Source organism: Nilaparvata lugens, chromosome 2, assembly GCF_014356525.2.
Source record: "Nilaparvata lugens isolate BPH chromosome 2, ASM1435652v1, whole genome shotgun sequence".
In the NCBI taxonomy this organism is placed as follows: domain Eukaryota; kingdom Metazoa; phylum Arthropoda; class Insecta; order Hemiptera; family Delphacidae; genus Nilaparvata; species Nilaparvata lugens.
Window position 1 is genome coordinate 67,415,633 of NC_052505.1, and position 16,364 is coordinate 67,431,996.

Sequence of the window (16,364 nt, forward strand, 5' to 3'; positions counted from 1 at the left end):
AGGACCATTTTATAGAGAATCCCTATCGATTCCAACACGTATGAATAGCTTTGAAGTTTCAGTTACCTGCTTTTGTAGAACTCGCACATCTTGATGAGCATGCTTAGAATGAGAGAAGCCAGTTCGCTCTCATTCATGACCGGTTCACTCTTGGCAGCCAGGCACCACTTCAGCTGAGGAATGGCTTGCAGCGGCATCCACCTCTCCATCTTCTGCGCCCAGCACTTGGTCTGCCCATTGATTTCACCGCGTTGCCATAGCTCCTTCATCTGAAACATCACAGTTCACAAACTCTACAATCTAAACTACACATATATTCACTTTAATAAGAAAGCAGCTTTTTATCCCACTAATCAATGAGATAACATTTTCTTAAAATATATAGATACTCGATTGCTAAATCTAAAAAAATAAATAGATACAATAATGTAGTTATATTATATTCTAAGTGGGTATTTATACAGTATTTATGGTATTTTATCACCAATAAATTTATACAAACAAATGCACGAGTTTCGAATACTTGTACAGTGACTTTAAAAATATAAGGATTTAACATTCCTCTCCATTCACTTGATAGAACCTAATGCAAGTAAGTTGTCTTCTTAAAAAATGGCCTATTCATAATTTCGAAACAATTAATAGACAAATTTTCTAGCATACAAAACCTCAGAGGCAATATGAACTTAAAGGAATGAATTTTATTGGGAACTGTCCTCATTAGCCCTAAGACACCTTGTTCTAAAATGCCCTAGTTTCAAAAAAGTATATAATATATACTGTGAGACTTTACTGTTGAAGCACTGTTAATTTTGAACATATTAAACAAGCAGAAGAATGAATTTGAGATTCAATGAAAATGAGACTCAAGCTTGAATTTACCTTTAGAAATGAGACAGGTCCCTTCTTCTCACCACCAGTTCCGTAGTACCACTCCTTTTCTGCTTCCCTCACCATGTCTTTGCCAGCTTCTATCACATTCGTTTGAGTAGGAGCTACAGCCCTGAAAAATTACAAAAGTATTGGCATCAATTTGAACGGAGAACGGAGTACATTCCATATAACTGAGGCCAAAAAATATATTCTTCAAGTCTGAGATAGCATAGCCAATATATCAAGTCATTCAATATAAACAAATCCAAACTGAGTCTGGTATTTCGAAGGATTGCATCAAGATCACAGAAACCAAATATAGTATAACAGTATTTGTTGCATTACAATTTAAATTATAAATTATAAAGAAATTAGTATGAATAGCTTACCTAGAAGTGTGCAGATGAGCAAGCGTCATTAGATCAACAAATATTTGCACTCCATTCGCATCTATCACGGCTTTCACATTTTTCTTATCATGCATGAGTTTGTCGAGGAACTGGAGAAACCTGTCTCTTTCTTTCCTATCGATACACTAGAAAAACGATGAAGAGGAAGATAAACTTTACTGGATTTATATAAGTACAAAAAAGTTGAAAGCAAATTGAAATGTGTTGAAAGATATGAAATTTCAAGCAGTAGCTGATATGTATTCTCAATAAAATAAGAGAAAATTTCAAACTCTTTTAATGAGACAATTATTGAGAGATGACTAGTTGAATATGAGAAATTACTTAAATCAATATTATTTCGAAGTGAAAATAGATTGAATAATCTAAAAAAGAAGCTATCTAGAAAAGAAGTTATGAAGTACATGAAGAGAAAGGTTATCAATTGACTGAATTATAGTTAATTAACGAAAAAAGCTTGAAAGAGCTTGTGATTGAGTCATCCAGAGAAAGGCTGTCTGGTAAAAGAAGGAATATTATTCAGTCAATGTAGATGAATGAAATGGTAGAATTGCTTACACAGTATAGATCCAATAACTAACCTGAAGTAATTACGGACTATTTCAACACAATAGTAAGAAAACATAAAAAATATTGAATGAATTTAATACACATACCCTTTCCAGCATTCCAACAATGTACTTAGTGTCTCCAAATGGACCAATTTCTTTGAAATATTTGTCATAGACGATCGCCATTGCTTGCAAAACCATTGGTCTCATTTCTAGTCTTGTCAGTAGGAATCGATGATACAAACTATTGAAGAAATAATTTCTGAAAGAAAGACGTTATAAGAGTTGAGCTCGAGTAGAAATAGAAGAGTCAATTTGAAAAATTCAGTAGAACTCCAATTATCCGAATTAATGGGGACCGGGACCCATTAGGATAATCAAATATTCGGAGTTTTTTTAAATTGCCATTGGAGAGAAAAAAAGCTGCGTTTTGATATTGCACTATTTTTTTGTTGAATTAAATGAGATAAACATGATATTTTCACATGTTTTAAATATAAATAAAATGTACTTATGTACAAGTTTAGAAATAAAAATCATTGTTTTTTAAACATCTCCGTCAATATAAGCTCAATGTAATAATAGCGCACTTGGACTTTTTTTGGACAATTTTTTTTCTGAAAGTGATTCGGATAGTCGGAGTTCGGATAATTGGAGTTCTACTGTATAGTGAATTTTCTTGTAATGACTTTTTTCATGATTAAATCACTTGACCAAGAATGATAATGATGAGGAGTTGATCTTCAACTGATGATGGTGATGATTGACTAAGAGTTCTTCTAATGTTGAAAGTTATTTTTCAACTTTGTGAAGTCACTGAAGATTTAGCAGTGAAAAAGTAAAACTCTAAAAAATATTATTTTATAGGAGGTGGAAGGAATACATTTTTGACACCAAAATAAGCAGAAAAATGTTAAAAACTGACTCCGCGCACTGATATTGCAACTTCGCATTTGAAACAAAAAAAAAACTTTTATTGAAAAAAACCGTAGAAAACTGAGTTATATTAAAAGAAAATAACAAAAAATGACTATTCATACTTACACATTTTTAATGACACAATCAGTAGAATTTTCTTCAAGAAGTAATCGAAGGTAATATCCGTCGATAAAAACTTCACCTGCTAAACAATTGTAATGGACTTCAAATTCTCCATGGTTCCAAGCTATTAGAGTATTGCCAGATAATTCCCTGTCGCTGACAAACATTTTCACTTCCTTTTTCAGCGCCTCTCTTAACTCTTCCCGTGTCTGTAAAGCCATCACTTTATTTGAATATAACATATTAAGATCTATTGGTTTGAAGAAAGTACAAACAAGGACGAAATTAGCAAGCAACAGAAATTCAGCAAGGATTTTGGATTCAAGAATCTTGAAAAAAGGCTACAAGATGAAATCTCTCATTTTCTTTCTCAGTTTAGCATGTTCAGAATGATAGTAGTTTGATAGTTCAGCATATAACAGTTTAGAATAATATTATTTTAATAATAAAGTAGAGTACGCGAGTACATCACATACTTTATCATCGAATGTTAAACACACATAAATTTCAATATAGCAATGGGCTCACGGTAATTTTGCATTTTTAAAGTAGCAGGACGTAATTATTGTGCTTACCTTATGATCCCATATCAGATTCGAGCGAGCATGGTCCTCGAAAAATCGATGGTAGAACAATTTCCAATTGTCTACACTCTTGATCCTTTCTCTTCTTTTACGAAGAACAATTGGAGCTTTCGAATGAGTATCATCAGGTCTTTCTAGTTTGAAAGGCATTCCCCAGTGCTCCAGAGTTGACTAAAAATTACCAAAAGATATTTAGTCACAACAATTTGCAATGAATAACTGAACAATAATAGTTGAAATCAGTCAACTTGAATCAAATGATGATAAACGATTAATCTACTATTTATTGTTAGTTTTTGCAGTATATCTTCTAAATATCTATTTTATGAGCATTGTTGATATCAAATGATACAGGTCATTGGAAGAACATATATAATAAATATATTTCTATAGTATTCCGTTTGTATTTTTCATTTTCATCTTACCTTAAATTTGAAGATAATAAACATTATAACCAACATTATTATTTAGAGTAATGTTATTCAACTGCAATGTATCTTACATTCAATGCCTAGCATATTTGGATAAAATATATTGACAATAAGACGTCAATGATGTTTGAGGAAGTTCACAAGAATTTCGAGAACTCCAAGATGAAATCCAACTTTGTTCACAACAACTACATAATGTAACTTTTCTTATTGTACTGATCTTACCTCAATTTGTTTCTCCAGTATTTTTATCTGCTTTTGAACGGCAACAATATGAGGATTCTGCCTGTCTCTGATGGCTTGATCTTGAGCTAGCTTCAAGTTATCCCTGAAGTTGAGAGCATCTTCTCCTATCGACACGGTGTCCGATACCTCTTCATCCAAATTCAGAAAGTCCAGGAGACTAGATGGCTGCAAGGAAGAAATTCAAATATCATAAGTAGAAAAATATCCCAGTACATTTATGTAATAGAATGATTCAAAATATCTAGTTGAATGAAGGCACTTCCAATATTTCACGTTCGAGATAGGTCTATCATTTTGATATTATATTATCACAGCTTGTCATGGATATTGTGACAGATGGGGATTGGAGATTAATACAGATAAAATCTGAGATTATGGTATTCAAGAAAGGAGGACGATTGGCTGCACATGAAAAATGGACCTTAGGTGGTAACTCAATTGAGGTGGTAAACAATTACAAATATTTAGGAGTAGTGCTCACCCCTCAGCTTTCATTCACACAGCATGTAAAGGAACGTGTATCGGTGGCTAAATTTGCGATGAATGGAATGTGGAGAAATTTTATTGCAAAGAATGACGTAGGACTGGAAGCAAACTGGAATGTTTGTAACAGCAAATATCATGCTGTTAAGAAGTCTATGGCATTGTATTCAACACAAGTCTGGGGGTTCAAGTACTGTGACGTATTAGTCTTTACCTAGATTTTTGTAGAAATGTTGTTGGCATTACTTAGAGCCACACCCAAATATATATTACAGCTTGAACTAGATTTAGAATCAATGTATTTATATGTTTTGAAAATGCATATTGAGTATATTGCTGAAACTATGAGTCTCGGCAGGCACAGATCAACAAGAAAATTGGCTGAGAAAATAATTAGATATAAGATATCTTGGTATAAGGAGAGAATAAATATTTTTTATTTATTATTTTAAGAAGATTTCATATAATTTTTATTTCTTGGATAATGGAATCATAATTATAATTATCAAATTGTTAAATTTATTTTAGTTTTGTTTATCGAAGGGGTAGTTAGGATATTATCAGATATTAGTCAGTTAGGATAAAGCATTATAATAATGCTTCAGTAGATACCAACTCCTGAAAGACAACCTTCCGGTTATGTCACATTAGTCTCTTATATAGTTCAGTAGGCATATTAAGTTTTTTTTTAATTTGTTCAATATGTTATATGCTTGATGATTTGTTTGGTTTTGTTTTTGAAATAAAGACGCTTATTATTATTACAAGTAAATCAATAACTAGATAAGTTTACAACCAAATAAAAAACACGTTTCAGAAGTTAATTAAAATGTTCAATGATACATTGAACATAACATTTTTCAGCGTTGAATAGTATTGAGATTATTCCAAAAGATTTGCTTTACAAACAACAAACTTATTCAATATTCAGTATTTCAGTGCTTTATTGGAATTAGTTTTTTTTTTTGTATTAACGATCGATTAATTATTGAAACTGAATCCTCAACCAAGATAGAACAAAATAGAAGCGAAACGGAATATCTCGATTGAATTACTTGGAGCAATTCCAGCTCAATAGTATAGATTGGTCTAAACATACACTCACGTATTTAATTTGATCGAGCAATTCACGCAATCACCAACCAAACCAGCGCCAAACGTTTCCTTCATTCAACTATAGTGAGATTCACGTTTCAACGTCAACATTGGTTTGCTAGCCTTGCTTGTCATTAGACAAAGTAGATAGCTCTATCCTCCCCACAACACACTGTTACCAAGTTGTTTCTAAACTATTTAGAAATAAATGATGTACTATGGAAATATTTAATCGATATTATAATACTTCATGATTAAAACATGAAAACATACATTGTCTTTTTTAATATAATATAATATTTGAGACATAAATGCTCATTATTGGGCTTAAGCCTGTGGAATTTTTTTGAATGTTGGGCAATTCCCAATTATTAAATAAATTATTAACAGGAATCAACAATTATAATCTATCAGATGAACGGAAAAGCTACTCTAGAAGGCGGTGGAAATACAATTTGCAGTGGCTTTATAAGGTGAATGTTGGAACTGACCATGATCCTCTGCAAGAGACTTAATGCGGTTTCGTTGCCGCTGACCCAGAGGCCGACGAGATGCCTGCTGAGCTGGCGGTTGACGAGCATGCGCTGATCGGTGTCAGCGGTGAAAAGGGCCGTCAGCAGATGCCGCAGCAGAGCTCCCTCACTCAGCGCCAACTCCTGCATCCGAGCGGCCACACCCTCGCTGCCCTCCTCGATCACTGCGCGCATCACCAGACCCGCACCTTTCACAATTGTCAGCGACTTGTGCTGCAACAAACACACAGCAAATCAATCAATTACTTTAGTCAACACAATAAAAATCAAAATCCAAAAACAAACTTTATTGAGTTTAAATACTCGTAGTCGTATCACAACTTGTGCTACAGCATAACGTAACAAACACTCAATGATAAAAATACTTATGGTTTGAACCAGAGTGGCAACAAAATGGAGCACAGATAGGACATCTGAGTTTTCACGGTAAATGAAAACCTTTTGGGCAAATAAGAATAACTCAGTCACAGAATGAACAAATTTTGCTTAGCGTCTTCCACTTGAAAGTTTTACGACTAATAATAAAAATACTTGAAGTATTTAGTTTCATGTTTCACATTGAATTTGAACGTATACAAATTGAAAAGGTACGCATACAGAGACTATAATATAATCTGTATCTATAGTCACTGTGGGTGCGAACAGACTTATGCGCCACTAACACGCGCATTTTACTTTTCATCTATTGATGGAATGCACATCTGTACCTTACTGTTTCTGTATGAATAAGCATTTGTCAATTATGATTGTGAGCGACTTATTTGGTGAAATCTATGAAGAGATGATAACGTATTCAACATGTGAAACACTTGTTTTTTTATTGCCCAAATTGTTGAACTTGGCCCATAACTCACTTCTATAAGAAGTTATTGTTGTTGGTAGTGATTTTAAACAACTAATTATTAATAAAAGAGGCTTCAGGATAGTAAATTGATATATAAACAAAATTTGCTCCTCAAGTCTCAAAAAACTCAGTCACAAAAATGAACAAATTTTGCTTAACGTCTTCCACCTGGAAGTTTTATTATAATAACAATAATAAAAATAATTAATACTCAATAAAAAATAATTTATATAGTTTCAAATTTAAGAAGTTAGTGTTTCTTCCATCGTTCCATTTTTTTAAATAGTTTAATATTATATCGTTGCAAGTGATAATTCAGTGGAATATTTCTAATTGATTCATAAATTTAAGCCATCTAAATTTATAGTTTCTATGTTTATTTTAACACCTCATATAGAGCTAATTTGATTGCAATATTACCTCAAACAATTTGAAAAGATCTCGGCCTTTTTTAGCAACCATTTCAAGCAGCACATCGAACTGCTTGCCGTCGGTTGTCTCGCTGTATGGCACGCACAGCGCAAATGTCAGGAAATCAAGCATCGCTGTCACAACTAGGGCTCCTGTTCCACGATTCTAAACAAATATAATCAACTATTATTGACAAGGAGCCTGAAGAAATATTGTAATCAAACATATTGAAACGTCCCAATAATTCAAACTTCATGATCTCAAAAAGTAATGATCGGAAAAAAAATTCTTGAGAAAACTTTTTTATTCTGATAGCTTGATAGTATACAACAAATAATAGAAAAAAACTTCAAGAAATAACACCAGTAAAAAGTTGTTTTTAGCCTGTTGCACAGCCTTAATCAGGTGCTGACTTTACAATGTGAATCTTTTTAGGTCTGGCTCTAAGGACGGAAACGTGACGTAGTTGCCCGATACTGGATTAAGTATCTTTTTCATTGATTTGTTCTCTCTATCATTTTCTGTAAAATAATATTTCATGAAAAGCACAACAGGCTTTCGTACAAAATTCTTCTACTTTTCCAATTAAAGATACCAATGTCCAAAATTTGTAGATGGTGAAAGAAATGAATGGGCTTCATAGTGAGGTACCATTTTGAAAACTTTACAATGTAAATATTATTATTGAAAATGTATAAAAATAGATAGTGTTCTTGAATTTATAATTAAACTCCTCGTCCAACATCTAGAGAAATTATTATCATTATCTATTTATTTACATTTCATAATACACAAATCAAATACATGATCATAAAAGGACCAACAGGCCTAGCCCAAAACTGCTCTCTTTCCGAGTTTTAATAGAAGTATGTCTAAAACGTAGGTTATGTTGCTTCACTTTAAATAAAATTTTGAGTCCAGAAATATACAAACCAAATTTTGGAATTAAATTACTAACCACATGTCCGATCCACATGTCGAGCAGACTCTGGAGAAAGCCCTCGTTGGAGAGCAGAGACGACTTGTTGAGCTGCTCCTGCCTGAGGTCACAGTCGTCGTGCATGGGCTGCATCAGAGCACACACCATGTCGATGGCCGCGTGAGTGATCGCCTCGTTGTCTCGCTTCAGTGACTTCACCACCTTTACTCCGATCGTCTGTCTGAAACTGTGATTCAACATGTCAATTTTGAATTCGTACAGCTCTCTCGAAACAGATCTCTTCCTAAATGATAATAATATCGAGTGACAAGTCTGGCTCAGGTCTAGTAGTATCAGAGATTTCAGGTCGTACCTGATCAACTTCAGAGCTCTTCCTTACATATTAGTAGTGAATGCAATAATGACGTAGATATTTGAATAAATGAGTTGTAACAGTTCCAAGTCTTCTTCTTCGAATCAAATTATATTTAATCGAATAGAAAATGAAATGTGAAAATAACTGCAATTCCATTGAGTACTCTCCATGCACATGAGTAGCGTTAGTAGTTCAAGTTTGATTATTGAACAAACTGTTAAGAAAGGATTTGTTTGATTATTTAAAGGCATTCACAATATTTTATATGATTATTAATATATCTAATATGAATATAATAGGCTATTATGGAATTTAAGATAAATGAGAATATGCTCAGTTATAGCCGGTTGTTAACAGTAATAACATTTAATAAGGTTTACCTCTTCAATCAGTCACAGTAATCTGTGTGAGAAAGCAAATTAATTGTGATTTGCTTTGTTTTCATAATTCGATTTTCTAAAATGGCAGCTTCTACATCAAGTTTTACTATTATATACTTTAGTATAGAAATTTACAAAATAGCATTGAAGGTTAGTTACAAATAGTAAGATAAATTGAAATAGTAAGTATTATTTTAATTTTTCCTAAGTAAGTTTTGATTTGTTTTAATCTAAAATTTAATGTTCTAATTATCAGAAAAAAGTCATAAAATGTTCTTTCCAAAGTGAAAATGAATTGTCAACTGATGTAAATTAATAAAATTGTTGTTAGAGATAATAAGGAATTTACGGTTGATTGCAGGCTTACTTTTGTAGTTGGGTGAAAGCACTGAATCCAACTTTTGATGCTACTAGCCTATGCAAAACCTGAAAGAATGCTTCCAAATCTAGCAAAGACATGTTTGCTGGATCACAGTCTTTTTTTATCATTGACTCAAGGGTCAAATTTATAGGCTTCTCTTTGTTGGCAGCAAACCGTCTCTAAAAACAAAATTTAAACATTCATAAATACACCATGCATTTGTTTTTATAAATTTTCTCACCATACTAAGCGTACTAAGATTCAACTTCTGTAATGTCGCAGGACATTTGATTTTTAACACAAATAATCAAAGGCCAATGGTCTTTTCAACACTATCTGATTTTTCGCCAACACGACCCAACAATGTTCTCTGGTTGGCTAATTCTCAGTCAATTTGAGAAAATTCTGGGTGTCGTAGCAGAGAGAGATTGATGGGTGTGAAAACAGCCGATATCTCACCGATACATGTAGGCCTATGTATGTATGACTTCGAAGTACACACTTACCGACACGGAGACTATCTCTGTAATTTAAGCATATAGCGTGGCAATTAATATTATCATTATATGAGAGTAAAAACGTCAGCGACAAATCGGTGAGAGTAAAAACGTTAGCGACAAATCGGTGAGAGTAAAAACGTCAGCGACAAATCGGTGTGTGTAAAACCGTCCAACGAAATCTACTTCACAACTGAACGATCTGGGTAGATCAATCTACCTTTCTGCTAAATTTGAAATCAAGTCTTTAATTAGAACAAAATGATTAGAATAATTGTTAATGAAATTTAAAATACTGCATTACATACCTACAATATCTACAAAGTATGTTGAGCTTGTTATTTGGATAACTAAAAGCTAAAAATTCTAAAATAAGGTGCCTTCACTCGGTTAAGTGAATTACATAATTCTTTGGATCGCGACCTTTGGAAGGTCGATAAGAATGGTATGAGCATGCAATATGAATAGATTCAATGTCTAGTATATTTTTGAACAAATTGTTGTTCTCGAAGTAGCTGCTTTTTGAAAAGAGGTAGTGAATCGACAATTAGAAAAAGAAAAAAACAATATTTTATAATATGTGATGCTGTATCTCACAAACCTCAAACCGACTAGTCTCAAGTGAAACCCCATGCTGAATTTCCAACAAAAGAAATGAGACAAAATATTAACACTCCGTCAGGCGCACCTATGGCCGAACCGAAATCGGGCGCACTTGGTCTGAGAGGCCACCTTCATATTCTAACCACCACTTCACACTAGATCAATTATAATTCAAAATACTAATAGGGTAATGATTGGTAGGATCTATTCTAAGTAATACCAAACATATTACAAAAAATTGATTTTTGTACACCACTAGTATGGTTAAACTTAAAAATGAAATTTATCAAATGTAAAAGAAGAAAATATTTTTTTTAGCAATTTAGGCTAGGCCTATTTGTTGAAATTATTGGAACTGATCTTCAATAATTAGTCATTGTGATGTTGAGGCTCCCAAATTAGCTGCAGTCAAACAGGTTTGGCACAGTGGCCTAATTTGTCATCCTAATCTGTTATTTTTTTAATTTGTCATTCTCCTGAATCCTGTCTCAGTCACACATACTCCACACTTTCTTCTTTTGGGAGGTATTGTTGGTCATTCAATATTTCAAGCCCATTGAAAAACCTTTTCAAGCGAGTTTGCAATTGAATTGGCATTCTACTTGTATTGGGACTTCGCCTGGCTAATTGTCCCATCACAAGCTGATGAAATAAAGTTTTTAGATATATTCTCCTTTTCTTAGGTTCAAGTTGATTTCCAATCGAGATCACTTGTGCATTGATGCACAACATTCAACATTCAGGTAGGCATAAAAAATTAACATTGGCCAGCATCTTGTGTTTATGATATAATCAGGCGCATGTGGCCTGTGAAGCCATGTTGAAATAACACGAACTATGCAAAAGTTGGCGACTGACTGAGACTGGCATGTTGTGAGGTTGATGGATTTAGACGAAAAAATGGAGTGGTGAGGCGCTCGGCCGACTGTATGAAGTGAAGAGGGAAATTATATTGTTGGTTGGCCTCTGAGGCCGGCTGCGCCCGACAGAGGGTTAATTACTCAAACTTTTTGCAAATAAGAATTCATTCTAATGCGCTAAACTGTTCGCAAACATTTCACTAAACTGTAGTTAAATTTCTAATGAATGAGCTATTTCTAGTTAGGACAAATAGAGAGAGTACAACTTACTTCAGCAGTGACAGAATATTTCAGCCCACTATAAGGTACATTTGTATTGAATCGCTCCATCGCTTCCCCAAACGAGATATTATCACCGGGACCTCTCAATAATTTCAAGTGAAGAGATTCTATCTAAAATACAAAAACAGACACAAGACAACTTGAATCTTACAGGAACTTGATAAATTAATAAGATGAGAATAAATTCTAATCAGATAGGATAACAAATATTTCGATTAATATAATATTTCAAGACGTGAAAAGGGTATTTTTAAAGTTGGCCAAATGACCTTTTTGTTCTATGTGATTGAAATTAGAGAAGATCTAGAACAAAATTAATAATATACCTCTTCATCTTGCTGCTGTCCGAATGGCACAATGAACTTGCTCCGATCGGTAGCACACATTTTCACATGCACATCTCGATTTTTTGAAGCTCGCACACCATCTAAAAGCGTAGCTAAAAGGGAATCCCTGGAAACAAATAAAATTATGCTCAAAATGATTGGAACAGACTATGGCCCAGTTTTTAGGGCACTTATTAAATCTATAGAATTAATAGCCAAGTCTTCGGGGTATTTACATCATTCAACGTTAGATTAATTATTTATTCATTTGAACAAATACAATTTCTCATTAATTACAATCTGTAAAACCCATGTTACCAATTTTCTAGAGTGTTGAAAATACATGCCTACTGATGAAATTGAGACTTGTATAATTCTCATAATAAACAACAGTCTGCTAATCATAAATTGAATCAGCAAATTCTTTTACAGGAAAAACAAAAACGGAATACTCTAAGTGCGGAACTAGAAAATAATGGAGCCGACTGCTTTATCTAATGACAAACAAGGATAGCAAACTAATGTTAATCAGTGCTGACTTTATAACGTGAATCTCTCTTATTATAAAGATGCTTTCGTAGAATTTAAACAATCCATATTGGATAAATGAAATTATTTAAAATCTGTATCGATAAACACCAAGTGAAACTAGAATATTACTAACTGGATTCAATGGCACTTACCTATGGGTTGCTAAATAACTACGGGATGTGTTATCGTTGTACTCTATGGTGAAAAGTTGTGGATTGTCTGGGTCGCGGATCAGGGCGGTTATGCTATTCAACGGCCTGAGAGTGACCACGTTGTAAGACTGATGGTCTCGCTCCACCAGACACGACTGGCTCAGGCACAGTTTGCGTTCCAACAGACCTTCTGACCGATACTTCACCTTCTTATGAACGGTGAACTCGCATACTGAGGTTATGTGCTCATCATCACTGAAAATAATAAATAATTCACTTGAAAAATCAAATACATGATATTTCTTAATAAGCACAATATAAAAACTTGTAGTACCCTTTATGATATTTCTTGTTTAATTCAACTTGGAAAAATGTAATGAAGTGATAGAAGAATGTGAGATTTATCCAAATACACACAACTGTAAATTGTGGTTTTTACAGGGATGCAAGTAGTGACATGAATAATTCAAACAAAAATATTAAATATATTAGCATGAATGAATGAGAGGACGATGAATTTATAAAAAAAATGCTATTCAATCGACAAAGGAAATTTAGTATATTTGAGAGTGTTAGAAGATTTTTCCTTCACCTACTGTCTAAAGTACTTTTCACCCTGAAACATAATACTGAAGTGTCACTTTTTCGCCCTCGGCACTAGAAAGCAAAAAAATTCCCTAGGGAGTAAAAGTAACTCCATTTAAATAACATAGAAAGCATCTATATTTTGAAAACTTACATTGGAAATAGGTGGGAAGGTCAAAGCTCAGATGAGGAAACATAATAGAGATGTCTGTCATCAATCAACTCATGAAATATATGTTTGTATGATATTACATACTTAATATTAGATGATAAAATGAATGAGAATGAAAATACATATTTTTGAATATTTTAACAATTCGAAATACCAATAACAAATATTTTTCATCTACGATTCAAATCTGAAACGCGCAAGCTGGATTCGGCCATTGTTTCAAACTCATAATTGTTACAAATTTTGCCGACAGATAGTGCAATCGGCAGTGCCAGCCAGACGACCGGTTTTTACTTTTTAGTTTTCACATTTTAGGTTATATTGTAAGAGAAAACATTTTCACGAATAACGTGAGTTATTAAAATTGTTTGATTTGCAGTTTCCATAAATGTAGATGGAGGAAAAATGTTGTGTACTTCACGAGTGGAAAATGATTTTTCTTCCTCAGGGAAATGGTAGCCCTTGGCTTCGCCTCGGGCATCAAAGTCATAGGATTTAGAGAAACGACCAAATGCATGTTATATCAAGCAAAATACAAGCAGTGTGAAATAGATAAACAGTTATATCGCTCAAAGTCCATGAAGAGACAAACACCTGTTTTAAAATTACCTGTATTTTCCAAGTCTTCTCTCTCTGAAATCGTCCAGAGTGATTCTGCTCTCAACGAAATTAATTTCTAGTTCTAGATTGACTTCTGCCATCTCCTTCATTTTTTGGTGGATAATATTCCTATCAAATGATGCAAATAAATGCTGGAAAATAAGAACATCAATATTAGGAAATATCTCACAGTGGATAGTAAAATGACAGTGAACAGATAATTAATATCCCAACATAAACATCACGCATTGCAAGAAACTATGAATTTCTATGATTTATAAATTAAAACAAGAATTAGCAATTGATATTCCATCAGATATACCGAAATAGCTTGAATCATAGCTAATGTAGAAGGCGGTGGTAACACAGAATCGGCAACCCTGTAGTCATATAATTTACCCTGATTTTATTTATTCATTTATACATTACACAATTACAACACCAAATGAATGATTGAGAGAGAATCAACGAGATAAACCCAAAACTGTTTGTCTCCCTAATTTTGATAACGTAAGTTTCACCATAGGAGTTATTCGGGCATCAACCTCAGAAAAAATGTATTAATAAATGAGTGGCTTTAGTCTAATAAGCATATTATTATATATATGTCCTATATCTACAACAATCCTATCAATAAGACGATAAATTACTTGAATATTGGGAGAAAACTACTTGGTAAATGTCATGGATATTTACCATTCTATGGAAATTCTTTGATATAACGACGAATCCACCAGCCACATCCTCGACATTTTGTATTGCATGAATGTCCTTGTAGCAGTAGGAAGACAGCACCTGATTGGTGGCCGTGTCGAGCTGATCGAGTGAGACAGCCGTCACCTCCAGCAAGACAGGCAGCTGCACATCTGACCAGTGATGCTTCATCGCGTTGAATTTCTACAACATTCAAATTAAATACATTGCTAGATATTGACAATTATTATTAGAGCACTAATTAATAAAGAAAGATTCACGTTATAGTCAGTGTTGCAGATAGGACGTCATGGTTGCCAATTCCCTATTTCCACAGCTTTCTATAGTAGATAGAAGTGGTGATTCACGTCATTCCGGAATATTAATTATTGACGATTCTTGTTAATAATGATCAATTCTATCTCGAATATATTCAGTTCTTGAAAAAGAACTTTTCGTTATTTAGTGATAAAATTTCATAAATGAAAGGAAATAGTTTTTGTATTATATTTCTTCATAGCACACAAACGATTTGGAAATAGTGCGGAGCTAGAAAAGAATCTAGAGCTATTGTCTTTGACTAATGACAAGGATAGCAAATCAACTTTAGTAGGTGCTGACCTTATAACTTGAATCTCACCATAGCAGTATTGTGCTTAATTATGACTGAATATTGATGAACGTGATAAGAGAATTGTGTAAGAATTGCGTTGACAAAATTATTTTAACGATTTATTAGAGAATTACCAAACAGTAATATATTCAACAAACATTTGAAAGTATAAAAATATATTATTGCAAACTGTGTAGTCATGAAAACCACATATTCAACGTTGCCTAACTCTCATATCACAACCTTCACTTTAGCAGCTTATATTTTTACTAACGGGTGTTTCAAAAAGGACGCACATGTAAGTTTGAGAATGTGAATTCATTACATCAAGTTATTAAAGTAATTATAAGTTATGCCGCTGTATGAAATTATTACCTTTATTACCTATATTCAAATTACCTTTAAAACTTCACAATAAATGTTCAAAATGGCTTCCTCCACTAGTAATGCAGGTTCGTCAAGTGTATGAGGATTGTTATTAAAAACCTTACTTTTTAAAATATTAATAATTGTTAAGGTATTAATTATTGTTAACCATATTAACAAGAGAACGTATCCAACGACAATACTGTATACGTTTCCCATGGTCAACATCCTTCAGTTCATGAACGACTCCGATGCGGTAAGGACGCAGATTCAATTTTTTAGTAGCCCTGAAAGTGGAAGATAATGACAATCCAGCCTGTACAGATAACTTTCTAAGTGATTTCCTGGGTGAGGTAGTCAAACGTTGTTTCACATTGTCCAGAACTTGTTCTGTTAACACTGACGGTCGACATGTGCTTTTCCGATCCTGTACACTTCCAGTCTCACGAAATTTATCGATCAGACGCGTTATTGTGGCGTTATTAGGTACTGCAGAATTGGGAAATTTCAACCTGAATTCGTCTTTCACTCGTTCGTAAGATTTAT

At 33.4% G+C, this 16,364-nt stretch overlaps 1 protein-coding gene across 2 annotated transcripts in view; it reads right to left on the bottom strand.

Moving 5' to 3' along the window:
- Positions 1-16,364, bottom strand: part of LOC111063815 (dnaJ homolog subfamily C member 13) — a 71,148-nt gene that overhangs the window by 38,586 nt on the left and 16,198 nt on the right. For both annotated transcript variants that reach the window (XM_039422529.1, XM_039422531.1), the window contains 16 exons: positions 14,843-15,043; positions 14,156-14,298; positions 12,790-13,044; positions 12,107-12,233; positions 11,769-11,891; positions 9,545-9,717; positions 8,461-8,668; positions 7,512-7,667; positions 6,206-6,460; positions 4,116-4,301; positions 3,451-3,630; positions 2,879-3,084; positions 1,940-2,096; positions 1,263-1,408; positions 883-1,003; positions 67-269 (listed from right to left, as the gene is read on the bottom strand). In XM_039422529.1, the coding sequence (XP_039278463.1) occupies positions 67-269; positions 883-1,003; positions 1,263-1,408; positions 1,940-2,096; positions 2,879-3,084; positions 3,451-3,630; positions 4,116-4,301; positions 6,206-6,460; positions 7,512-7,667; positions 8,461-8,668; positions 9,545-9,717; positions 11,769-11,891; positions 12,107-12,233; positions 12,790-13,044; positions 14,156-14,298; positions 14,843-15,043 (2,840 nt within the window). The remainder of the gene's footprint in view (positions 1-66; positions 270-882; positions 1,004-1,262; positions 1,409-1,939; positions 2,097-2,878; positions 3,085-3,450; positions 3,631-4,115; positions 4,302-6,205; positions 6,461-7,511; positions 7,668-8,460; positions 8,669-9,544; positions 9,718-11,768; positions 11,892-12,106; positions 12,234-12,789; positions 13,045-14,155; positions 14,299-14,842; positions 15,044-16,364) is intronic.